This window comes from Triplophysa rosa, linkage group LG25, assembly GCF_024868665.1.
Source record: "Triplophysa rosa linkage group LG25, Trosa_1v2, whole genome shotgun sequence".
Classification (NCBI taxonomy): Eukaryota; Metazoa; Chordata; class Actinopteri; order Cypriniformes; family Nemacheilidae; genus Triplophysa; species Triplophysa rosa.
In genome coordinates, this window is record NC_079914.1 from 758920 (window position 1) to 785737 (window position 26818).

General features: G+C 40.9%; 1 protein-coding gene across 1 annotated transcript in view; it reads left to right on the plus strand.

The window, feature by feature from the left end:
- Nucleotides 1-26818, plus strand: part of anos1b (anosmin 1b) — a 134405-nt gene that overhangs the window by 33212 nt on the left and 74375 nt on the right. The window contains exon 2 of the mRNA XM_057324940.1: nt 18263-18310. Within this exon, the coding sequence (XP_057180923.1) occupies nt 18263-18310 (48 nt within the window). The remainder of the gene's footprint in view (nt 1-18262; nt 18311-26818) is intronic.

The window sequence follows — 26818 nt, forward strand, 5'->3', positions numbered from 1 at the left end:
AACTATTAAAATAGCTATAATTATCACAAATACCTGCTCTGGTGTGAGATGCAGCTTCTCAAAGGTCTCGGCACCCTCCTCCAGCAGTGTGGGCAAATCCATTTCAAGCCTGGGGCTTGCATAAAGAGTGGTTAGAGGTGTTGGCAGATCCAGTAGTACAGTCTTGGGCATGTATCTGATGGAACGGCCTTTGATGACTGACAGGATTGCACTTTTCTTGGGCCATGCTTCTTGGCCTTCACTTTGGAGCTGCACAACAGAACGTAAACTCATCAGCAGATGTGCAGTCTTATGTGCTGCAAACGGTCTTGAGTTGCAATTTTCTCTTGGTTATCGAAGATGTTAGATATCGTACTTAACTTTTTCCTGCTTGGCTTTGTCCATGTGGCTTCTCAGTGCATATACCTGTATGTCCTTCTCTCTTGTCAACAGCAGCCAAATCTGTGTACATAAGTGCTGCAACAAACCTCTGGGAACAAACCGTGGGAACAAACCTCTCCCAACCCAGCCATGCATGTACAATGTGCCATCAGCACTGTCCATTCCTCCAGCACCACTATCCATGGACATGTTGCTTTTGTGTTCAGAGCCTGGAATGATTGACCTGTTAAGTGAAAAATGTAACATTTTGAATAATAGCTTTGTCTTGTCAAATGTAATAGCTTATGAGCCTGTTCAAATATCTAACGATATGACAATTTAACTTGTGGGCTTTTCTGTTGTTTTGATCATTAGAAAAGGAAAATGGCCATCATCAGCTGAGTTTCCATTCAATTGTAGATTATAAGAGAGTGAATTAACATGGTTGAAGGATATATGGTTGAAGGATGGTGTGAGGGTGTGTCTGTCTTCTGTGTTTTCAACCTTTTCTTGTTTTTGCAGGTACAACTTTGATTGTTTTGCTTGTAGTCAATGTGTCTCATGTGCAGCTGCTTTGTAACAATGAAAATTGTAAAAGCGCTATATAAATAAAGTTGAGTTGAGAGTTGAGTTGAGTTGAAGGAAACATGTTAATTTGCATTTAAATTCGTCTTTGTTGTTGAATGTTGAATGTAAACCCAATCGATATGAAACGTCACACACCTGGTTCTAAAACAATTAAACACAACTAACATTAACTCAACTCAACTTTATTTATATAGCACTTTTTACAAGCTTCGTTGTTACAAAGCAGCTGCCTGTACATGAGACATATTGACTGTAAGCAAAACAATTAAAGTTGTACCTGTAAAAACAAGAAAAAGGTGAAAACACAGAAGACAGACATACCCACATACAAAACACCCCACACACACAATATGCACACGTACTAACACACATAGAGATAGACACACACACACGGATGCGCAGACACACGGACGCGCACGCACACACACACATACACAGACAAGTATGCACACACACAGACACGCACGCACGCACACAGACACGCACGCACAGTGAGAGCACACATTTAAGATAAAGGAGAGAGAATCAGAGGTCAAATATAACAGACTATAAATTCCTATATGCAATATTAATTAAGTAAAATTTTTAAATTCTAATTCTAAAGCAGCCCCCCAGCCAGGCAAATAGTGCAAAAAAACAGTATGCAAACGGTGGCGAGGAACCCAAAACTCTAATTGAGAAAAAAAACCTCAGGAGAACCCAGGCCCAACCAGGGGATTCCAGTTCCCCTCTGGCAAAAGCTGCTGCCTCTGCACAAGCTCGACAGAGCTTGCACAACAAGGCTAAATAAAAATAAATAAACTTACTAATAAAGTAAATTATAGTTTTAAGATTATCATTAATAATCTAATAGCATTTAAAATTTTGTAGTGAAGACGTGTCTAGTGACCGTGTCCTTCTTTATCCAGCTCTATCATCTCAGCTCTTGTCAGGTCACCGCTTTCCATTCTCTGCTCTACCATCAGGTCTGACCATGAACTGCATCCTGCTCGCTGTGGTAACCTTGGAACAATGAGACAAGACTGGCTGAGAGTAGAGTACTGTTCTGCACTCTTTGATGCAACAAGTACATCAGTTGTGTTTTTGGTTCCGGTTGATCTAACTAATGCAGCCTAAACCCTCAGAGTATTTATATTATGGAAGTGTAGAGTATGCAAGATTAAAAAGATGTGTCTTTAGTTTAGATTTAAACTGACAGAGTGTGTCTGCCTCCCGGACAGTGCAGGGAAGACTATTCCAAAGTTTAGGCTCTAAATAGGAAAAGGATCTACCACCTGCACTTGATTTTGAAATTCTAGGTATTACCAACTGACAGGACGCCTGAGAGCATAATGCACATGGAGGACTGTAATACAAGAGGAGTTCACTCAAGTACAGAGGAGCTAAACCATGTAGGGCTTTATAGGTAATAAGCAAGATTTTAAAGTTAACGCGATGCTTTATAGGTAACCAGGGCAAGGTTGACAGAACCGGGCTAATATGTTCATACTTTTTTGTACGTGTAAGAACTCGAGCTGCCGCGTTTTGGACCAGTTGGAGTTTTTGTAATAAGCCTGCAGGGGAACCACCTAACAGTGCATTACAGTAATCTAGTCTTGATGTCATGAATGCATGAATTAACTTCCCTGCATCTGACATTGACAGCATATGACGTAGTTTAGATATATTCTTAAAATGGAAAAACGCAATTTTACAGGTGTTGGCGAAGTGGCTCTCAAATGACAGATTACTATCGAATAGAACGCCAAGATTCTTTGCTGACGACGAGGGTTTTATGGAACATCCGTCAATAGTTAAGCAGTATTCTTGGTTGTTACGTATAGCAGTTTTCGGTGCACACTTCTGTTTTGTCCGAGTTCAGTAATAAAAAGTTGTTACTCATCCAGTTTTTTATATCGACTATGCATTCCATTATTCGATGGAACTGCTGTGTTTCATGAGCCTTCGAGGAAATATAAAGTTGAGTATCATCAGCATAACAGTGAAAGCTAACTCTGTGTTGCTTTATTATATCTCCTAGAGGTAGCATGTATAATGTGAAGAGCAGAGGCCCTAAGACTGAGCCCTGTGGTACACCGTACTGGACTTGCGATTTGCGTGACACCTCATTGTGTATTGCTACAAATTGAAAATTGTCGGATAAATAAGATTTAAACCATTTCAAAGCTATTCCTTTAATGCTGACGTAATTTTCGAGTCTATGTAGGAGTGTGCTGTGGTCAATGGTGTCGAATGCAGCACTAAGGTCTAGCAGCACCAATAACGAGATACAACCTTGGTCAGACGCCAATAGCAGATCATTTGTAACTCTGATCAAAGCAGTCTCTGTACTGTGACATGCTCTAAATCCACTGGAATTCTTCATTGATGTCATTCCTTTGGAGGAAGGAGCATAATTGAGTTGAAACTACTTTTTCCAGAACTTTAGATATGAAAGGTAGATTCGATATAGGTCTGTAGTTTCCTAGTTCTCTAGAACATTAAGTCTAACGTTCAATCTAGGCTAGAGTAACAGTTACTAATGTTAGCTTACAGGCATGTTAGCCCTTTAGCGGATAACTCGCTCACGTTAGCTAGCATGACAACAATAACACTCAAAATAGCATGTTTGATAATCGTTGTTTATTCACTTACCTGTCCCGTTTTCACAAATAGATGTTTTGTCTCCAGATACCACATATTGTCGTTCACACATCCTGCAAAGACGTATTGATATGCATGCTTTCTCTCTCCGGTGTATATGATATAAATGTCCGGAAAAGTTTAGCCAGACGCGTCGCAGATTGTAAGGGACAAAACACAGATGGAGGCAATAAATAAGGATCACAACTAATAATATATGTTTTTCCCAAATATCGATTTATTTTAGTCTCATTTAGATGTGGTGTTTACTGCCATGTCGGACATAAATATGGCGACAAGCATGGCAGAAGTGATGTCTTCGGTACCCAAGGATATGTTTCATTAGTATATGTAAACTCTGATTGGATGACTGAGGGGTATTCGTGTTTATGCAACAAAAACACATTCTTACTAGTTCCTTTTGAGGCGGAAGGTGTCTTCAAATGAATAGGTACTAGTAATTATTCTGTTTTTGATATCAGTTACTTATTTCTGACTAGTATGTATTATAATAATGACCTGTATCTTTTTAATACTACTAATATATATATATTCATTAAATGCTAGTACTTATTAAATACTGGGTTTTTACTCATTGTATACTAGTACCTATTTAATAGGCACTGGTAGTTATTCATTATGTATAGTACATATATATTAGACACTAGTGTCTTTTACGGTTGTTACTAGTAACATTTCTTATCTTACTGGTCACAATTGTTTTTACCTGTCACGTGTAATGACTAGTCAGAATGGCCATTGTAGACTTCAATTGCAAATCTTACTAGTAAAATAAAATATCTTACTAGTCACTATTGGAAAAAGTACTAGTATCTAGTGAATAGGTACTAATATAAATCTAATAAGTACTAGTAGCTGATAAACACGTATAAGTTTCTGATAAATAAGTACAAGTATCTAATTAATAAGTACTAGTATAAATATAATAAATACTAGTGTATATTTAATAGGTACTAGTATCCAATGAATAAGTGCTAGTATCTAAAAAATAAGCTTTGGTATCTGTTTGGCAGGCATTAGTATCTTGAAAATATGTACTACTACCTAATAAATAAGTGTCAGTACCTTATGAATAAATACTAGTACCTAATAAGTAGGTACTAGTGACTATTGGAAGACGCACTAGTCAGAACTGAATATTTGATATCTAAATGGCAGATCTCCATAGAAGTCAATGGCAAAAATCTGAAATGTGTTACTAGTAACAATGGAATAAATACTAGTCACTGATGTAATAAGTACTAGTATCAAATAAATAAGGACTAGTATCTATTTAATAAGTACTAGTATTTAATGAATAAATGCTAGTATCTAATCAAAATGAACTAGTATCTAATAGGTACTAGTATCTATTAAAAACAACTAGCATCTAATGATTAAATACTAGTATCTATTGAATAAGTACTAGTATCTAATAAATAAGCACTAGTATCTAATTTTTAGGTACTAGTATCTAATGAATAAGTACTAGTATCTAATGGAATAGTTACTAGTAACTAAAAAATAAGTACTAGTAGCCTAAAAATAGATACTAGTAAATGTCAAGGGTTAAATGACAAAATTGCTTGCCATAGAGTCGTAAGGACCAGGATTACAGTTTTTTTCAACTGCTTACACACAAAATGTTTATTTGTCACACAATTTCTGAAACCTGACACTCAAACACCAGAACCGCACACCAAATCGGCAAAACCATACACTAATTCTCGACCTTTGACTCAGTTTTCAGTTTCATAAAACACTTTTTGCAAAACACAACACACAATTCTCTATGTAACACACAAAAATCTTACAGGAAGTATATTGATTTCCTTTTTCAAACACAACCAATCAAAATGCCACACTAATTCCTCAGTGCCTCACACTAACTCCTCACATGTGCAAACACACATTGCTTTACTTAACACCAACCAATCATGACTTTAGAAGAGGCGTATAAATAGGCCAAGGGTCAAGTTATAGGTTTTGAACAATGGATGCAAACAATGTAGACAGAGTAAGGGGAGTTGGAGGGAGAGCCAGAGGATGAGGCAGAGTTCGAATTAGAGGACGAGTCGGAAGAAGAGGAGGAAGACGAGGAACAAGAAGTGTGGTCTCGAATGAGATCAGGGCTACAGTCATTGATCATGTGATAAACCACGGTTTACTGTAACAACAAGAGAGGCTGTACAGAGAGCCCAGCCCAATTTGAGTCGATTTACAATGGCAGGTATAATTTGAACCTTTAGAAATGAGAACAGGTATGTAACAATCTACTGTTATGTACACATGTTGTAATGTACACAAACAGTAGGCTATAATACATGTACAGTATTTTACAGTAGTACCCTTGCATTCATTTACTATGGTGCACTGCATTGGTCACAGTCTGGTGAGGTATCACACTGTACAGCAGTACAGCCAACTGGAAGAAGACATTCTGACCATATTGTATAAAATAGTATATTATGTTACAGTTTATGGCACACACTCACACTGTTCCTGAATCTTCTACAGAGTGGAAAGGCGAAGGTTTCATGTTCACTGAAGAGCAAGAGACGGCTATCGTGAATTTAGTTTTGGCCAATAATGCTTTTAGAATTTGTGAAATATACGCAACCATATGCTTACTGTAATGATGCCACAATTTTTGTGAACATAAATGCTGCGAGTCCCTCAACAATACATCGTGTCCTCCAGAATTTTTTTTTCCTTACCTTGTACAGTAATACTGTATTCACAACCAGCAAAAACATAAATAAACACAAGAAATAAAAAGTTTGGCTTTTGTTTTTACAGTGAATTTTAAACATCTCTCTGCCAATTTCTTTCAATCTTGTACAGAAATGTACAGAGGATCTCATGAACTAAGAGCTTTAGGTTTTGAATAACTGTGTGTACATGATATATCCCAAAATATAACATTACGGTAAAAGTGTTTGCAACAGAAGACAAATGTTTGCTTTTGAAATGTGTTTGTGATATTTTTAATGTAGTGCTTCATTTTGAAAGAGATGTGAGGCATTTTGCATTTTGTGTGTGCAATTCTTGGATTTGTGTGTAAAGTTTTGAAAAAAAGAGGCAGCTTTTTGAAAATGTGTGTAAGCAGTTGAAAAAAACTGTAAGAACCGCAGTAGCTCGGCGGCTACTCGGAGTCCGAAATCGCATACTCAATGAGCAGGTACTCAATTTCAGTAGGTACGTACTCAACGGGGCTAAATGGGTACGTACTGTTTTCCCTGAATGGGTGTAGTTTGAATGCGATCGGCGGGGATGACGGGGAGCAAATTACGTTTGTGGTGCATATCCGCCACCTACTGTACTGGAGTGTACATGGGACAGAGAATGACCATGCGACGTAATAACAAGCACAACAACTTAAGTTATGAGAGACAGGTGCATTAAAATCAGTAATGCTAACTTTACCTTCCATGAGTTTTCCCAGCATTTGCAACATGTTTGTAATGCCTTCACAAAGGAGACGTCGGTCAGCTGCTCGATGATCTCGCCTTAGGAGAGCACTGCTGATTTTATTGTCAAGGAATATAAGTATTATTGCTTATAAATTAAGTCTACCCTAGAAATGCATTGCTAGCCCACACCTACACTTGTGCACAATATTATTGATAAGTGCTGACCAATACTTATTAATTTTTTCTTGAAAATGATATATTGTATTATAGGCTACTAAATGTAATTGTATTGCCATATGCCATCTAAGCATTAATACAGACTACAAAAAATGTGAATGCCTACGTTTTCAGTGAAGCAATGACATAATGCATGAAGTAATGTAACATGTTTTATTTACAGAAAACTATAGAATAAACATGAATAAAAATACGTACATTTGATGTAAGAAAATAAATGAATTTAATAATTATTAATACATATACAAGTAAACATCACATAAATCAAAGCTTTATTTCAATTTATTGTTGTAACAAATTATCCTGTATCTACAGGCGTTGAACCCCACATCCTACTGCCATCTCGCAGCTGACCACCGGCCACCTTCGTGATTTTAACGAGTGTGCTCATCTGTCCCTGTAACAGTCAAACAAGATTCAAGTTACCTCTGTGATTTGTGCTCAATACCGCATTTAAATGTGGAGGTAGTTGCACATGTGTTAACTCGCTGTTTATTCAACTCAAATTTTCCTGAATTCACCAACAGTAGTAATGGACAAATAAAATATATACATTATTTATTTACATTACTTATATGTATCTATGCAAGCAGTGAACAATGCTTTGTACCACATATTAAGAGACGTAAGCTACATTACTGTGATGTGTATTTCATGTTGTGATGTGCTCATTTGCAATACTTATCGAGAAAATGACAGGTCACATGTTACACAGACATTAAAGCGTCTTTAACTTGCGTATGGTTTTAATATATGTAACGTTAAGTCTACTTCGAAGACGCGTGTGTGCGTGGACGCCCCTTTAAGCTAGACATATTAAAACACTGCATTTTCACAGCAATATCACAAATGCTTTACTATGTATCATCTTACAGGTTAACTTTACGCTACAGCACTTTAACAAATGCGCAAATAAACGTGTTGTTGGCTAGTAATACTCACTTGTGAAAACACCTGCCTCGCAGTTATACGCTATGCTCCTGTATGAACGTATCCTGTCCCGTGGGCTCATGGGATAGATACCCTTACGAAAATTAACCATGTTTTTTTGTGGTACAAGTGTAGTAATGTAACAGTACTTGAATGATGACCGATGCCACAGGTGATAAGTGAGGAGGTGTTTAATAAAGCCACAGGTGAAAAAACGGGAACAAACGAGTAATCCACAAAAACAAGGGTAATCCACAAAACAAAGCTACGAGGGTAAATCCAAAGACGAAATGTAAATCCAAAACTACAAAAACACGGGGTACAAAAAACATCCACGGAATACTAAATACTAGGAGATTATGGGTTAGACTAGAAGACGTGTACAACATACAATTAGACCAGACACCGAATACATGGAACAAGGGAACAGATATAGTGTCCAACTGAATGAGGTGCAGGTGAGTGTCAATAATAATCAGGTGAGTGGGAACATGTGTATCGTGATGATGGCGCTGATGCAGGGGGCGTGGTTGACAGTGGAGCCGTGACTGTCACAAGTAACTATGTTTTTTTGGTGCATTGATTACTTGGGGCAAAACCATTGATTTTACTACAGTTACTATTGTTTACTATGGTTTTTACAAAAAACATGATTTTCAAAACCATGGTTATTTTGTGTTAACCATTGTTTTACTACAATAACCATGGTTTTACTACAGTAACCATGTTTTTTTTGTTCCCTTTCTGTCGGTCTCTCGACGTTGTCGAACCAACAGATGGGGTTCGCTCTTGAGAACCTATCAACTTCTGACTAGTTCAGAAAAGGCCAATGAAATTGGCGAATAAAATTTTCATGCCGGACTCTGCCCCCGGATATACGGGTATAAAAGGGAGACGGCGTGCTGCATTCATTCACCTTGGTGGGCGGTTGACGATTCAGACATTGCGTCACGGGTGGCTGTGTTCCCACGGGACTCAGCCACCACCTCGTCTGCTTCTCGTTCTGTGACAGCAGTGGCTACTGCCCTGCCATCCACTACGGCGAGCAGCGAGGGTGATATGAGAATTACTGTGAGCGCTAATCCGTCACCCACTGGCTCGTGGACCGTTCGCACCTCGTCTCGCTCATCTGACCATTCCCCATGACGGTCCCACCATCTTGTTCCTCAACCATGTATTCGGAAACGGTGTGTGATGATGAGATGTCCGTTGCAGCATCGGAGGGTGACTTACTGGCATCTGACTCCGACGATTCCTCGGAGCTCCCGCCCTCGGGGGGTCGAGCCCGGGAAGAAGCGGACGTTGAAATGTCAGCCATGCTTTCCCGGGCCGCCGGCATTGGGTTGCAGTGCACCGCACTGCCTCTCCCAATGCTCGCGGCTGGATACATGGTACCTCGGGTTTGAGCGCGGCTCCAAGCCTCCAGTGCCGTGTTTTCCCGGAAGTGCATGAGGAACTTAGTAAGACCTGGAACTCCCCCCTTCGGCGTGTGCACGTCAAACTAGTTTCATCGCCCTTTCTTCCCTCGATGGTGGGGCAGCTAGAGGATACGTCGATGTCCCCCAGGGGGCTCGACCTAGACTCCCGTCCAAAGCATGTAGGTTTTTCGGCATCTTGGTGTCAAGAGCTTACTCTGCTGCGGGCCAAGCTGCCTCCTCTCCACGCTATGGCCATCCTGCAGGTCCATCAGGCCAAGGCGTTGAGAGAGCTCCACGAGGGTAAGACCGACCCAGCGCTTATGCAGGAACTCTGCGCCGTCACCGACCTCGCTCGACGGGTGACCAAGGTGACCGCACAGGCCCTAGGTCGGGCGATGTCCACACTTGTGGTCCAGGAGAGACACCTCTGTCTGAGCCTTGCACAGATGAGTGATGCCGAGAAAGTCCGCTTTCTTGACGCACCCATCTCGCAAAGGGGGGCTGTTTGGTAATTCTGTCGAGCAGCAGGTCTCGACAGCAAAGAAGCAGACAGAGGCTATCAAGCATGTCGACCCAATGTCGAGGATAATCAGCAGGCCTCAGCACTCTCAATCGACGGTGCCGTTTGCTACATCATCGGCAGGCAGGTAAATCAGCAGAGCCGATCTCCTCTCCAGGGGCTTCCCCACGGCGAGGGATCCGCACTGCCAGCCCTCGAACCACCCCCCGGGAGGTCGATGAAGCAGAACGTTCCCCTAGCCTCCCTGTCTCGGTCCCTGGGAGCCTGACAAGAGCTTCCCAAACCATCACGGTGACTACGGGATATGATCCGTCTCGGCTACGCGATCCAACTCACCAGACGCCCGCCCAAGTTTCAGGGCATCCTCTCAAACCTCAGTCAGAGGCAAGGATGCTCCCGTGCTTCGGGTCGAGGTCGCCACCCCTCTGGAGATGAAGCGACCGTGCTCGTCCCTCTAGCCGAGATGTTCAACGGGTTTTACAGCCCGTACTTCATCGTCCCCAAAAAAGGGGGGTTGCTAAATCTGCGTACCCTGAACAGGCACCTACTCAAGCTGCCGTTCAGGATGCTCATGCAGAAGCGCATCCTGGCATCTATCAGATGTCAAGATTGGTTCATGGCAATCGACCTGAAGGACGCTTACTTTCATGTCTCGATTCTCCCTCATCATCGCCCGTTCCTACGGTTCGCTTTCGAGGGTCGGGCATATCAGTACAGAGTCCTCCCTTTCGGTCTGTCCCTGTCTCCACGAGTCTTCACAAAGATCGTGGAAGCCGCCTCACTCCCCTCAGGGAGAGAGGTGTGCGGGTACTAAACTATCTCGATGACTGGCTCATCTTGACACACTCGCGAGATCTGTTATGTACACACAGGGACCTAGTGTTTCGGCACCTAGATCGATTGGGACTACAGGTCAACCGAGAAAAGAGCAAGCTCTCCCCTGTGCAGAGCATCCTCTTTCTTGGTATGGAACTCAACTCTGTGTCCATTACAGCGCGACTGACTACAGAGCGAACATTTCAAGCAGTCAGCGGTCCCCCTGAAACAATTTCAGAGGCTGCTTGGCACATGGCATCCTCGGCGGGGGTGATACCCCTCGGGTTGATGTACATGAGAACGCTCTAACACTGGCTACAGAGTCGAGTTCCCTGGAGAGCGTGGAACACTGGCAGCAGGCGGATGGTGATTACGCTTCTCTGCCGATGCACCCTAACCCCTTGGTCTTCAATGAATTTCTACGGACGGGGGTCCCTCTCGGGCACGTCACGAGGTGCGTCGTGATGATGACAGACGCCTTCCTGCAGGGTTGGGGTGCCGTGTGCAACGGGGACGCAGTGTCGGGGCAATGGACGGGGCCCTGCCTGCGTGGGCATATCAACTGCCTAGAGTTGTTGGATGTGCTACTTGCACTGAAGGGGCTACAACCTCTCGTGCAGGACAAGCACGTGCTGGTCTGGTCGGACAGCACAACTTCCGTAGCATATTTCAACCGCCAGGGTGGCGTTCGCTCATGGCAGCTAACACGACTCGCCCGACGCTTCCTCCTGTGGAGTCCGCAGGTGATCAGCTCCCTGCGAGCCACACATATCCCAGGTGACCTGAACCAGACAGCAGATGCGCTCTCTCGTCAGTTGACGCCTCGTGGAGAGTGGCCATTCCACCCCAGCGCAGTCCAGCTCATTTGGGTACAGTTCGGGCAGGTTCAGGTAGACCTGTTCGCCTCCCTGGACACCACCCATTGCCCGCTAGGGTACTCCCCGTCCGAGGCCCCCCTCGGCACGGATGCTATAGCGCACAGCTGGCCGTGGAACAAGCGGAAGTGCACCTTCCCCCCGGTGAGCCTCATTGCACAGATCCGGTGCAAGGTCAGGGAAGAGGAGCATCAAGTGCTACTAGTTGCGCCGTACTGGCCCAACCGGACCTGGTTCTCGGAGCTAATGCTCTTGACGACAGCTCCCCCCTGGCTGATTCCCCTGATGAAGGACCTGCTTTCCCAGGGGAAGGGCACGTTATGGCTTCCCAGGCCAGACCTCTGGAACCTCCATGTCTGGCCCCTGGACGGGACGAGGAGATCCTGAGTGGCCTACCCCCTGCGGCCGTTAAAACCATCACTCAGGCTAGGGCCCTGGCCACTAGGCGGTTATACGCTTATAAGTGGTGCCTCTTCTCATCCTGGTGCTCTTCTCGAATAGAAGACCCACGGAGTTGCTTGATCGGGAACGTGCTGTCCTTCCAGAGACTCGAGAGTAATCTCTCCCCTTCCACACTGAACGTGTATGTAGCTGCCATTGCCGCTCATCACGACCCAGTTGCTGGTAAATCTCTAGGACAGCACAACCTGACCATTTGGTTCCTAAGGGGCACGAGAAGGCTCCGTACCCTCTTGTGACCTTGATGCGGTCCGGGCGGCCCCTTCGAGTCCGTTGTGGTTTTTGGTGTTCATTATTCTTCCCCAGGTGTGCCTTGTCATCCTGTCAATTCTCTGTATTTAAGCCCCTGTGTTTCAGTTGTCTGGTGTCAGTCGCTGTTTGATGTAGTTTTGCTGTCCCTGTTTTTTTATTACTTTGGTTCCTTGTTTCTTTGTACATCTGTTAGGTTGTACTTTGTCTATGTTGAATAAATCTAATACTGCATGTTGATCCGCTTCCTGCCTGGATTAATCCCTGTTACACACATGCTCTAAGCAGGTCACAATTCCCAATAGACTGGATCAGCCTAACTAATCAGGGCGTTTTGGAAGGAGGGATTTCAAAGAGACAGCCAGTAGAGAATTGCAGTAGTCCAGTCTTGATATGACCAGAGCTTGGACTAGCAGCTGAGAGGCATGCTCCGACAGGAACGGCCTGATTTTCCTGATGTTGTAGAGCACATACCTGCAAGTTCGAGTGGTTGCTGCGATGTGAGGGGATATGAGTGTTCTGAAAGGAGAGTGCAGTTCTATTGAGCATCCTATAGGCAAGTGATGTCTTGATGTAGATTTTAGGTGAGTGAGCACCAGGAGGAGTGTTAAATGGGCTTTCTTTCATTGATCAAGACAATATGTGCTCTCATTCAAAATCATCTGCAGGTAGGGCTGTAACGATTATGAAATTTGGCTGGTGATTAATTGTCTATAAAATAATTGCGATTATTGCGATTAATTGTCTGTTTTAAGGCTTTGAAAATTAAAACAATTCTTTAAAATTAATTTATTCAATGATAAAAATATTTAGAAATGTAACATTGCTGTAAAAAACTAATGACATTCACTACAGAGTGACCATGACAGAAAAGACTTTCTTTAGCACTTAAACTAAAACTGAGATATGATGATGGTGCCGTCTTGCTGTCTAGCAAGTCTGCAATGACTTTCCTCAGGGCTCTATGGTAACTGGTTTTTTTAGGAGCACTTGTCAAACATTTAGGAGCACAGTCAAAAAATTAGGAGCACTGACAATTAGAGGTTTTTTTTACAGAAACATTAATGTGGCACCTTATAACATGCACAAAGTATGCAAAAGCAAGATAAACTAAGCTCATTTTTTATTACTGATTATACCAAGGGGCTTTTGAATGCTTCCTTGTGATTGGTTGACATTCTAAGGGTTTGCATTTTTTTCAGGAAGCAGTTCCAGATCTGTCAACCGCATTACAGTTTCACATCACTGTGGCAAGTTTAAGTGAATAATGTTATTATACTGTAGCCTACTGTCCACCACAGAATACAGATCTAACAACAAACAGAAACATGCAGAGAATCATTAAAATATATTAAATATAAATATGCCTCATTAATAACAATTGATTTGAGATTTACAAATAAATAAATCAAATTGCACATAAGTCTCATTTGAGCTTTGTGTCTTGCCTTTGTTACAGCCAGCTCTCAAACTGCAACAAAAAAGAGGGGTCAGACACAGCCAATTCTCAACCAAAAATGTATTTATTAGCACCAAAAGCAACATCATGTACTGTAACTTAAAGCAATGCCACACAGTAACATTTATCCTGCGTTCAACAAGTGTCAGTTATGCCGGACACACACCCCTCCAAACACCCGATGAAACACTCACGCAACCGTTAACCGTATTTTCCTCATAATGGCAAAAGGCGTTCAGTTTACTGGCATGAAAAGCAGCCAAAGCAGTGCATAATGTCACGTAATTTACATGTAGGCACAGTAGAGATATAGTTTTTACATTTGATTGTATTTAAACAGGTTATGAGTTTAAATCGGGTCAGTCACACCATTCCACCTAAATATTTTCTCACGGTCGCACAGACTAATGCCCAGTCGCAAATGTGACTGAAATGGTCACACTGCAGAGCCCTACTTTATAAAACTGATCAACACAGAAGTTTGTATTCCTGTTACCTGTGGATGTTTTTACCTGTTACCTGTGGATTTACGTCACCTGTTGTCTCAGTAATTCGTTTGTACACACCAGTCTGTACTCCCGAGTGGTCCGTCTCGTAACAATGACAAGTCTGTGTTAGCTGTATTAGTTTTGGCAGCACCTCAGAGATAGCTCTGTCATATACAGCATGTATCATCAACACAGGAACGTTTTTGAATATGCAAGAATGGTGCAAAGACTCGGCACTGAAAAGATCGCTGCTGTTTTAGCTCTGCTACACGAGCACATGCTGCCCACACGTCCAATGAGACATGTACCTATAATCAATGGTCCGAGCTCACGCGGTTGAATGGAGGCGAGATTAATTTGCATAAGTTAAGCAAGGGGGGGGACTTTTACATATGCTATTTTAATGCTTAAAGATGAATTTTAAGTGATAAAATTATCGAATGCAGTGGGACTTTAACATACTGTATACTGTATGTACTGCTTTCACATAGTGATGTATAGCTGCCTGCCATCTACTCTGAGAAGACAGTGATTTTAGATAATTTACTTCAAAGGCTCCCATTAGGGGATAACAAAAGCTCTCTTCTCCACAAGTAGGCAAGTCTTTAATCTAAAGAGTGAGGATTTAACTGCTGTTTGTTTTCTTGAGATAATCACTCACACAGTGAGTTTTCATTTCTTCATTAAAGTTTGTTACATGAACTTGTAAGTGTTTTGGGTTTTGGTTTAGTTTGAAGGTGTGGAGTAAGAGCTTTCGTTTTGGGAAGCTCATCAAGACAGATTTAGGTTTGATGTGATCTCCTGAGATGATGTTACGCTCCAGCATTCCTTTGGAGATCACCAGTGAAGACTTTGTGACACACAATGGGCTCTCTCTGTCCCTGAAGTCCTAATTAAAACTTCACAAAAGCCTGCTGGGACCTCAGAGGAGGCGTGAGTCATGTTTGCAGAGGAGAAATATTGGTTTCCTATAGGGATTGTTTAGAGGATTATTGTGGCATTGGCCTGATGAGTGAACTCATAAATGTTTGCCACGGGTTTCGAAACATTTGGCATTTCGAGAACATCAGTTGCATGCGACATTTGTTTGTTTGTCATGTCTGATGTCCAGTCATTCACACTGTGACATAACAGAAGTTCAGACCCCAGACATGCCACATGGCCACTCATCAAGAGACATGCAGTGGTTGGGTTTTGACGTACACTGTAGGCTGTGGTTACGGTGTGTTTACTTCTTTCTAAATGATTCATTCTTGATTCATTGCCTGTGTCGCCCCAGACTGGAAGAAATTCAGACCTCAGACTTTAAATGTCTCATGACAAATAGGCTATATGTTAATAGTAACAGAAATGTACTCATGATTACTGTTGCACATTGGTTCTGATTTCTTCCCCGGGTATTAATAAGATGCCTTAGAATGTCCAACTGTATGTAATATGAGAAATTAATTCTGCTCAGAAAGGATTCAAGGCATAAGTTCTTCTCAGTTGGTAGGTTGCACTGTGATGCATTGCGAGTCTAATCAAACACACCTGAAGAAGCTAATGGGGAATGACAGACAGGTGTATGTCTCATGGCAGTTCATAACTACTTTAAGAGGTGGCTTATTTGTATGAGATAAGTGCAGTCTTGTTTGTATGTTTTAGTATCTGCTTTGGCGCCAGGGACATTTAGGTTAGAGTGTGGTTAAGGGTGGTGCTTCATATTTCTATTTATCATGTAATTTCAATTTACACTAAACATCCACTGAAATAGCCAACATAATTATGAATTCCCATGAGATCATACTGGTATGTCTTGTTAGCAATTTCTTTTTAATATAATTTTGTATTTATATACATTTTGTACGATATTTTGATACATGTTGGATACACCTTACGTTCATAAAATGAGTGTCCTGTTGTAAGATGAGTCGAAAACTATTGCAATAGTTTCTGTTGCTTCAGAGAGTGATCTCAATCTATAAGGGTTTTCTGAGTGTTTTGTAAAAAAATTGATTTATTGTGATCAAAGGTTGCGAGAAAACCGTGAGCCATTCTAACACTGATATCTGTTGACAAATGATCATTTCAGACAGACAGGTTCAGTTATAAGTAAGCAGGTATTTTTAGTGATTTTAAACAGTTTTTCACTGAAATATGTGACCCAGTCTATAAAAACAAATATATACATTTTTTTAGATTAACTTTTTCCACAAAAATCATTCTACACAATATAAAGAGCAGTCTGTAAAAATATCACCTTAATATTGACCAAGTAAGGCCATGTCAATGTTTCAGATCATATTGAAATTAATGGTTGAAATCAAATTTAAATGCTCCTAAGAAAATAATTTTCATTTCTGAGCTCTGTAATATTATTAAAGAGTAAGTAGCATGTGATTTTTAAGGTCCTACTTTGGTTTATGGAGTGTCCAACAACAAGTTTATGTACATACAAAGTGTAAAAACACTATTATGTCGTAATAATAGGCAGTTATTCTTACCATACTTCTTGTCTGACTCGCAAATGATTCGTTCCGCGATTGATCCGTCTAGTCCCCTCCTATCCGCTAGCCTAGTGTCATGTGATTGGTCAGATGGTGTAGTCTGTTGTGATTGGTCAAACGCGTTCATCATGTGTCGCAAATGGAACGCCTACCATCATTACTGGATTATGGTTTACAGGTGGTTGGATGTCATAAAAATGATTTCATAAAACATTCTATTAAGTTCATAAACATTGAAAGTATTTGGAAAATTAATTGATCCTTCTGCAGATGCCAGTAAGAAAAAGGACATTTACAATTCTCTTGTAACAGTTTTATACTTGGACTAGTTGACACGGCATACAGTGTACGGTGTTCGTATCTTCAGATGTTATTACAATACAGATAGTACTTGACTCAGTTTTTGAAATAAATACTTTGAGAGTTAATAGATTGAACAATTAAATTAGCCGAGTTAATAGCAAGATAAACAAACTGTAATACCCCAGAAATAACGGTACATACTAATGATAGCGTTATATGCATTAGCTAAACACAGACATAAGGTACACAAATATTTCTTGAAGACAAAAATAAATATTCACACTTACAGGTTGTGATTCGGTGGAGCTAACAGGTCCAAATAAGGTTGGTATTGCCCCCTCTTTCAAGGATAGTCGTTTCACATATCCTGCAGTGAACGCGCCAAGGTTATTGAAGCAATCTTCGGTGAAATGACGCACGCACAGTAAAACCCTGGGGTTATACTCCTTTGGTATCGTTTGAAAAATGAATTGTAACCATTGTTCCCTCAGAAGTTCTTCCTTTTGTAGTTGAAATAAGAAGGACTTCGTTTCACAACGTAGAACACAGGTTCTAGACATGATACACACGCATCACGAACGAGCGACAGTGTTTTGGGGGAGGAGAGACTAGTAGTGAAGTTTTCGCGGCAGTCCCAGCAAAACGTAGGCGGGGACTATGTGTAGTGACGTAGATACGTGGCGGTTAGAGACTCGGACTAGCTCATGTCTTGTTTGCATGATTCAGAGTCGACTCCCATTTTTACAAGCCAATAACTTTGTTATTTATTCACCTTTAGACTTACAACTTGGCAGACAGCTTACTTTCAAACATGGCAACATAACACACTGCATGAAATGTAATTTTCATGATCTTATGCTACTTACTCTTTAAGCATTATATTTTTGAAGGCCAGTAGTAATAATTGTGTAATAACTGAGATAATGTACAGGACATCCATAAGTGTTTATCATATCTTGTTTTAAGGTTGTAGTTCATTATTTAATTGTTAATTTGTTTTTCATTAACATGCTTTTTGTTTTGTTGTTTGTTTCAGAATGACCGTGTGTTAGGCTGGTGTGAAATCCACAGGAGATGTTCACAGGTAAGATCTTCTCTTACTCCAAATTTGTCATGGCTCTGCTTCCTTAGTCATGTTTTTCTTGGTCCTGTAGCAGAGCCATGACAAAGTCTTTGGTTATGTGTGGAGAGAAACATATTATTGTCCGTTTGACAGTAATATACGTTCTTTCCAGTGTCTTGTCATTAGCCCCATTCCTCTCGTTTCCTTGTTATCCTTCCCTAAGTGTTTGATTACCCACACCTGCCCCGTGTCGTTATCGCTCCTTTGTCTTCCCTTTAAATACCCTCTTGTTTCTTTGTCTTGTGCTCGTGGATTGTACTGTGTATTACCTTATGTTGGATGGTGTCGTGTTCCTGTCCTTACCCGCTGTCTGCACCTGGGTCCTCTGTCTCCGTGTCTCTCACCACCCACGTTCATGACACAAATTACCTTATCACAGTCAAATATGATTTTCCTTTAATGAGCAAATGGCCAAATGTTAATGCCATTACAAGGCATAGCCCTTTTGTATTTAACAGATGCTTTCCTTTAAAGTGATAATATAATAATAATAATAAATTTTATTTTTAATGCGCCTTTCTTACACTCAAGGCGCTACAACATGGTAAAACATAACAACAAACAAAATAATAAAACACCACTGCAATCGCAAAGACAAAAGTCACAAATCATAAAAGGTTAATCACAATCATAAAAATTTAAACAACAATTATAGCTTAAAATACCCCACCACTAAAAAGATTAAGTAGTTTCTTAAAACAATCAAGAGATGGAGAGATCCTGATTGAAGAGGGCAGTGAGTTCCACAGCCTTGGAGCCATACAAGAAAAAGACCTTCTTCCCATAGTTTTAAGTTTACAACACGGCTGAAGGAGCATAAGAGAATCAGCAGAGCGGAGAGACCGAGCAGGTGTTGACAGTGTAACCAGGTTACAAATATATTCTGGCCCCAGCCCATGTACTGCTTCATAAGTTAAGACAAGAACTTTACAATCAATCAGAGATCGTACTGGAAGCCAGTGTAGTTGAGAAAGTACAGAAGTAATGTATTCTCATGAAGATGTGTAAGAGTTTTGTATATTGCAACCTCTTATTCGAATTTGCTGGTAAACCTGAAAGAAGAATTTCCTCGCCACCGTTTGCATACTGTTTTTGCAGTTTTAATCTGCCTGACCGGGGGGGCTGCTTTAGAATTTTAAAGTTTTACTTAATTAATATTGCATATAGGAATTTATAGTCTGTTATATTTGACCTGTGCTTCTCTCTCCTTTATCCTAAATGTGTGCTCTCACTGAGCGTGTGTGTGTGTGTGTGTGTGTGTGTGCGTACTTGTCTGTGTACGTACGTGTGTGTGTGTGTGTGTGGTGGTGTGTGTGTGTGTGTGTGTGTGTGTGTGTGTGTGTGTGTGTGTGTGTGTTGTGTGTGTGTGCGTGCGCATCCGTGTGTGTGTGTGTGTCTCTATGTCTATGTGTGTTAGTATGTGTGTATATTGTGTGTGTGGAGTGTTTTGTATGTGGGTATGTCTGTCTTCTGTGTTTTCAACCTTTTCTTGTTTCTGCAGGTACAACTTTAATTATTTTGCTTATAGTCAATATGTCTCATGTACAGCTGCTTTGTAACAATGAAAATTGTAAAAGCGCTATATAAATAAAGTTGAGTTGAGTTGAGAAATAAAAGTATTACTTGATTTACATGTCTTACTTGTTGTTTTTATACAGTAAAACGGAAATATAAAATGATAAAATCCATAAAAAACTAAATGAATGAATTAATAAAAATACCTAAATTAAACCCCCCCTGTTTTCTGATAAAGAAAGGGTTCTTTATAGCACCACTGAGGTTCTATATAGCACTTTTCAAGGCAGGGTTCTTTATGGAACCTTATAAAAAGGGTTCTGCTATTGTTACAAGCCGAAGAACCCTTTTTTGGTACTATTTAGAACCATTTTTCTTAAGAGTGTACTTTAATGCTCTGTGACCCCTGATATGTTATTTCCAGTGCATGAACACAGTGGATTACTGTTGATTTCACATAGTACTTGTTTGTTTTGACTTTCTACAGGACAGTACTGGTTACTGTGACTTTCTACAGGACATTCCTCTTTAATGTGATTTTCACAATATTTTGACCAGTATTGTAATTTCTCATTGAATATACATCAATTCACTGTGACCCCTAATACAGTTATTTCCAGTGCATGAACACAGTGAATTACTGTAGATTTCACATGTATTTTTTACAGTGTACAGGATGTGTGTTCTGCAAATGTGGCCAGACCAACATATTTCAGAGCTGTCCAAAATGCATAAAAATACAGATGCTGACAATGTGTTTAGCAATAATCTCAAAGAGACAGACTTAATTGCTCAGTGGAATGGTGAAGTGCTCAAAATGATAAAACAATATGTGAAGAGCAAAGAAGGTCACATTAAGCTTAAACAGCTGTATCTATGCATCCTGATGGATGATCGCTGCGAGCACGATCTCTGAAACTGGTGCGCTGTGACGAATGACACGACAGTTTACATCTACACGACTTGTTTTACCATATTTTGAAATATTGCAATGTAAAATCAAACCAAACCAAGAACATAAATACCCCCTTACATGGTGTCCCAACAAAACATGGTGCGGTGCGATGGGACACTGACACATGATAAAATATATTGTTTCCATCTCTGTATGTGCACACTCTTGTTCTGATCACGCTGTTCTGATTAGCTGTGTTTTGTGATGGATTGACGCGCCACGCCCCTTTTTCGCGTTCAGTGTCGACAGACAAATTGATAATCGCTGGAATCTTATCCAGTCACATTTGATAAGACGTGGTATTAGACTTATTGTAAATGTGGCAACATCCAACCCAGTCTCATGGCAGATTTTATAGCCGAAGAATTTAGAATCTATTGATCTTTAAAGACAAATTTCCTCCCTTTATTTGTGGGGGTATCCGTACATGTATATACATATTTTATTTTACCCCACGTAAACCCACATAACACAGACGCAAAGGTCAATTTTGCTAAAACGCACAAATTTAAAGGACCACCCTAACCCCGCCCCTAACGTCACTGGGGCAAAGTCAAATCATAAGTAACACAAATAAAATGTGTGCTGAGTGACACGAGAAAAGGGGGAAATTCATGTCCATGAACATGAATCAAATAAGTTTTGTGTAAATTCCCGTAAAACTGTGTTGCAACATCAGCACACATGCTTGTATTACTGTAGGGTGGATAAATAAATACACAAATGCTACATCCAAAAGAGACCGTAAGTCTCAAGAAAAGCAAAAACAATTTAATCAGTGAGAAGTGGTTTAAGCAGTTTTAATATTAATAGAAACCTTGACAAAACTTGTAATTTTCTTTAAGATGAAAATAATTGTTTGTTTATTGATGTAATTAAAAAGGAAGATGGAAAAGTTTGATCTCCAGAGTTTGGTTCATTAACATGGGTTTAAATCATGGACTATAGGCAAGATTGAGTTTGCAAGATGAAGTGATGTGAGATAAGCCTGTAAACATGGTTAGCTCATTAATGGTAATTGCTTTAACCCAGACAACGCTGGCTGCAGCCCGGTCCTCACCAACCGCTGCTCACCCTGAGGCTCTGAGCTTTAAAACCCTTGAATGAAAAAGAGCAAAACCTTTCCTCTTGAAAGCCGTGTTTCTCACACCAGCTGTTTGAGCCATCCTAATTGCTTTCAGATGGAAATAATCCACTGTCAGGCCTTCCAATAACAGGTAAAGTAAATGTTGTGTGTCTTATGAAAATAGCGAGAGTCATTTCACATCCTCCCGGGCTGAGCCGTGCTTTAGAAATTAGCTGCTGTTTATATGTTTAGAGGCCAGGAAGACACTGTTTATTATTCTTTTTGTTTGAATGTTTTGTTTGGTTGTAAAAGACTTTCTGTGTCTCTATTTTTTGTTCATGTATTTTGAGCACAGGATCAATTGATCTGTTAATATGAATGCTCCGCAAATCCCCTCTTCACGATGCAAGCTAAATCTAAACAACATTTGGAATGAGCAGAGTCAGTGTGTAAAGTTTGATCAGGGCGTCACCCTGGTTCGTGTCCAGTCTAATCCTCCAGATCTGACCCTGGACAATCAGTGACATTGCTGCTGCGCACACGTGGGCTACGACGCCTTTGGAGTGGGATTAACCCCTTGAGCTATTCTCTCTTTTCTGATGTAAAGCTTAGAAGCAGCTGGGAGCTGGGCACACCCCTGCCGGGGTTGACCCGGCTTGGGCTAGGGCACGAGCTTCAGACCTCAATCAGCATGACCTGAAGGCTGTCTTCAGCCATCAGAAGCTGTGAGGCCGGCTCTCTTCTCTTGCTAAGCTTCCTCTTTAGTTTTTTAACCTTCAAAAACAACACTACTATCAGTACTGTAAGGTCAAGTTTTAAGGCTTGCAGTACAGAATCTAAAGCAGTCAAAACAAAGTGCACAAAAGTAAAAAAAAAAAATTATACATGGAGAAAAATTAATAATAAGTAGTGGTTTACCATAAAAGAGTCTTTTAACAGTGCCTGGTTATTTTGCAGAAAAAAAACTCTGTCAATTTGTTTTTTTGGCAAAGAATTTAAAGAGTTTCCTGAAATCACTTGTACTACGTTTTGAAAACCACGAACATTATATTTCATTTTTGCTGCTGACAAACCGTCTAGTAGCATAGCATGTAGGGCTGGGCGATATGGCAAAAAAGTAAACTCGATCATTTTTTCCCATATTGATCAATAACTATATTTATTTCGATACATATATTTTTTAATGCTGCCAGCTGTAAGAGATGATAGCATTGATGATTTACCTTGGATTCGAGCAAGATCATTACATTCGCGCAGTGTGAGTGCAGTCAAAATGGCAAATGAATGGTAATACACTGTTTCCTGAAAATAGTCTCTCTGCATCAGCAGAAAGCCGTCTGCATGCAACATACATACATTAAACCCAAGTGCTGTTTACTGTGCTGCTCATAATAGCACCAAATTATTAAAAAACACAAAATACTAACCTGCGTTCTTTTTTTGATCATGCGCCATGATAGAATCAAGTTGAGTGTGAAACCAAACCAATGCTGCGGGAGGAGCCAGGAATAAGCGCACGTGGTTGGGAAAACGTGAACCAATCTAAGAAACATGACCGATCTAAAAACGCCCTTAATCTCATTTTGACTTAATTGACTCATTCAGTGAAGGTGTCACAGTCACAGTCACCAGCTGGAGTGCCCTCTCAAATCCACTCATTGAACACTGACCATTCTCACCTGTTTGTAATAACCACTGTCTATATAAGCCTGGTTCAATCACACTGTCATTGTCTTGTTAAGTGTCTACTGCATTTCTGAGCATTCTTGTTTGTGTTGGATTACCCTGTGTTTTAGACCTTGGACTATACTGCTATCTTTTGTGAACCTTTCCTGCCTGCCTCGACCATTGCCTGTGATGCCGTTTCTGATTGTTTGCTGCCTGCCCTGAACTCATTGCCTGTTTGTACCAGATCTCAATTAATAATGCTGCATTTAGATCCGCACCTTTCAAGTCTCCGAGCAGAGAGTATTCATTCAGTAAATTCAAACGCTCTGATAGAGCTCAAACACTATTGGCTCATGCCTCTGTAAAGAGAAGAGCTGCAGCACTTGCGCACATACATAGCGGGACTCATTCAGTGAACCTTAATAAATCTTTCAAATAGACATCTCACATAAACTATAGTACATTTCTTTAATCATGCAAGCATGTTACATACATGGTTCAATCCAGAGTCAGCGCCAGGGAGCACAAAGTGATCAGCACCATACATAATATACTTTGGCCAGTGGGACAAGAGATTGTCCCACTGGAGTTCCTCAGGGATCGATTCTTGGACCTCTACTTTTTAGTCTGTATTTAAATGACCTACCAGAGGTCTGTCTTGATGTAGATATACAAATGTACACTGATGACACTTTGATTTATGTACATGATAGAACGAAAGAACAGGTGGCACTAAAATTGACTTCTACTACGAAAATTTCTGACCGGCTTTTTCAGTGTTTATGTGAGATGTCTATTTATTTAAGTGAAGTTTAGAGGTACTAACTTTGGTCGTTCGGCTTTTTCTGTAAGAGCTGCAGTTAGCTGGAACCGTCTACCAATTAATATAAGACAATGTCCTACTTTAGCACAATTTAAGCTAAACTTGAGCCAAGCATGTGATCATTCAACACAGTTTTAATTGTGTCTTTGCTATGGTTTTGATGAATATATCTTTACATATATGTTATACTGGATGTATTAGCTACTGTATATACGAAACATCCAATAACATTTAAGGAGGTTTTTGTAATAATTATTGTATTGGGTTATCTGGTTTATTTGGTGTTATATGAAGGAGTTTTTTTATTACTAAAGGATATATGTAATTGTTATAATTTGAATCAGAATTCCGGCCGTGGATTATTTTGTGGTGAAAATAACGATCTTGTAGTTCAAAAAATCTCTCAGAAAAAGAAGGTCCAGGTGTCAAAGAGTTAACTTTATTTGCTCGAGTCAAACAAAGTGAGATGTTCCAAGTCATCTGAAAACCAAGTGTTTTCCAGTCTACAGTTATAGTAAAACTACTGAAAGGTGGTCCTTACTAAAACCAATCAGGTAGATTCCCACTATCTCTTATTTTTATTAACCAATTGTTGATTTTCTGCCACAAATATATCCCAAGCAACAATATGTGTATTTATTCGTGGTAGGCTGGCTATTACCTCATTTTTAAAATATATTTTTACACAATGGTACAGATTTACATACAATGGTCTCCTCATATGAAATCATCAAAAATCACTGGACTATGCCCGTTTCTTAGTTACCAGTGGTCTGTGGAAAGTACCTAGGTTTCCAAAGTCTCAACTCTTGAACTTTTTAGGCCTGAGGCCTTACTGGATTTGTCAATGGTTCATAGTGCTCAAATGTGCTCTTAAACATGCTTAAAGTGACATTAAGTGCATTTATACGAACAATCATTGGTTACAGGTACAGATTGTATCATTAAATCATCAATTTGTCTTCAAATAATCAAATCATCATCATAAACCTACTTATATGTAATCATCCTTGATTAAATGTGATTTCAGATTAACACATCTATGTCTACTAATGTTCCTATAAATACTTCTTAATCCTTTTTAGGTATTTCTCATTTGTATAATAACTGTGGTGAATAACAGTGCTCAATTCATGTAAAATATATCTTGTTTGTGCCCATATGTGCTCAGAAATGACACAATAATACCTGTTTCCCGTGTGGATTACCTGTTTTACCAAGGAGATCTTTTACCCTGTGGATTTACGTTTCATTTGTGACTGTTTCCAGAGTTTTTTGGATCTCATTAAAACCTATCAACCTTACCTGTGGTGGTGACATCCTTCTGTTCCCTAGTATCCTGTCGGGACCTGAGGCTAGCACTGTTCGTTTGTTCTCTTTGTGTGTGTGCAAGTATGTGTACTGAGCTGGCTGCGGTTGTCTTGGCAACCGCACACGCTCACTGTCGGCGTGTATGTGTGTTATGAGAATCACCTGTCGCTCCGCATCTACCCTCATTAATCTGTGTTCTCACCTGGTGGTCATTAACTCAGCCTATTTATTCTCGGTCACTTTCTCACTTCCCTTGTTCATTGTATTCAGTTGCCGTACCGTTAGTAGTAGTGTTTGACTACCCCTTGTCTTGCCCTTGTTATCCAGTGTTCTCTTGTCGTGTCATGTGGATGTTCGTGTGTTGGATTATTTACCTTGTGGATTCCTGTTCTGTGTTCTCCGTGTCACTTCCCCCTTTGCCCAGAGGACTGCTTTCGTCACAGCACCACCCGAACCTATCTTGCCAGGAGTACAGTCCCAGGTCTACAGTCTTTCCTCTGCTGTTGGTCGCAGGCGGCCTGGTTCACCAGAGGGGCGGTACAATCCACTTCGCCCTACCCGCGGTTGTTGGAGTTATCCACCGTCTCCCGATCTCACCGTGGTGGCTGGTCTACACATCACCTCTTCCGCCGTCCTGTTCACATCGGGCTGACGCTGCCGTACACTGGGCCTTCCCAGTTGGCCTAGCAGTCAGCTAGGACGGTTGGGCTTTTCTCTAGTGCCTGGACTTTTGGAACTTTCTCTCAGTGTGCATTTTGTTGTTTCAACTAAATAAACCGTGTTACCCCGCTATTGGATCTGTGTGTTTCTATATCGTGACAGAACGAACGTACCAGAGATGGATCCAGCGGGGCCAAGTCCGCTACATACAGCCGTAACACAGCAGGGGGTGTTATTGGGACAGCAGGTGTCCCGTCTCAACGCGGCGGCACAGGAGATCGGCTCGTTGCACGCCCAGATTACGGACCTCACTGCGCGCCTGCAGGCTGTACAGACTGTAGCCTCCGCTCAGACGGAGCCTCTTCGGCACGATCCCGAGCCACAGGTAAACAACCCTCCCGTCTACAATGGCGATCCCAACTCGTGTCGGGCATTTTTGTCCCAGTGCTCCCTGGTGTTCAACCTCCAGCC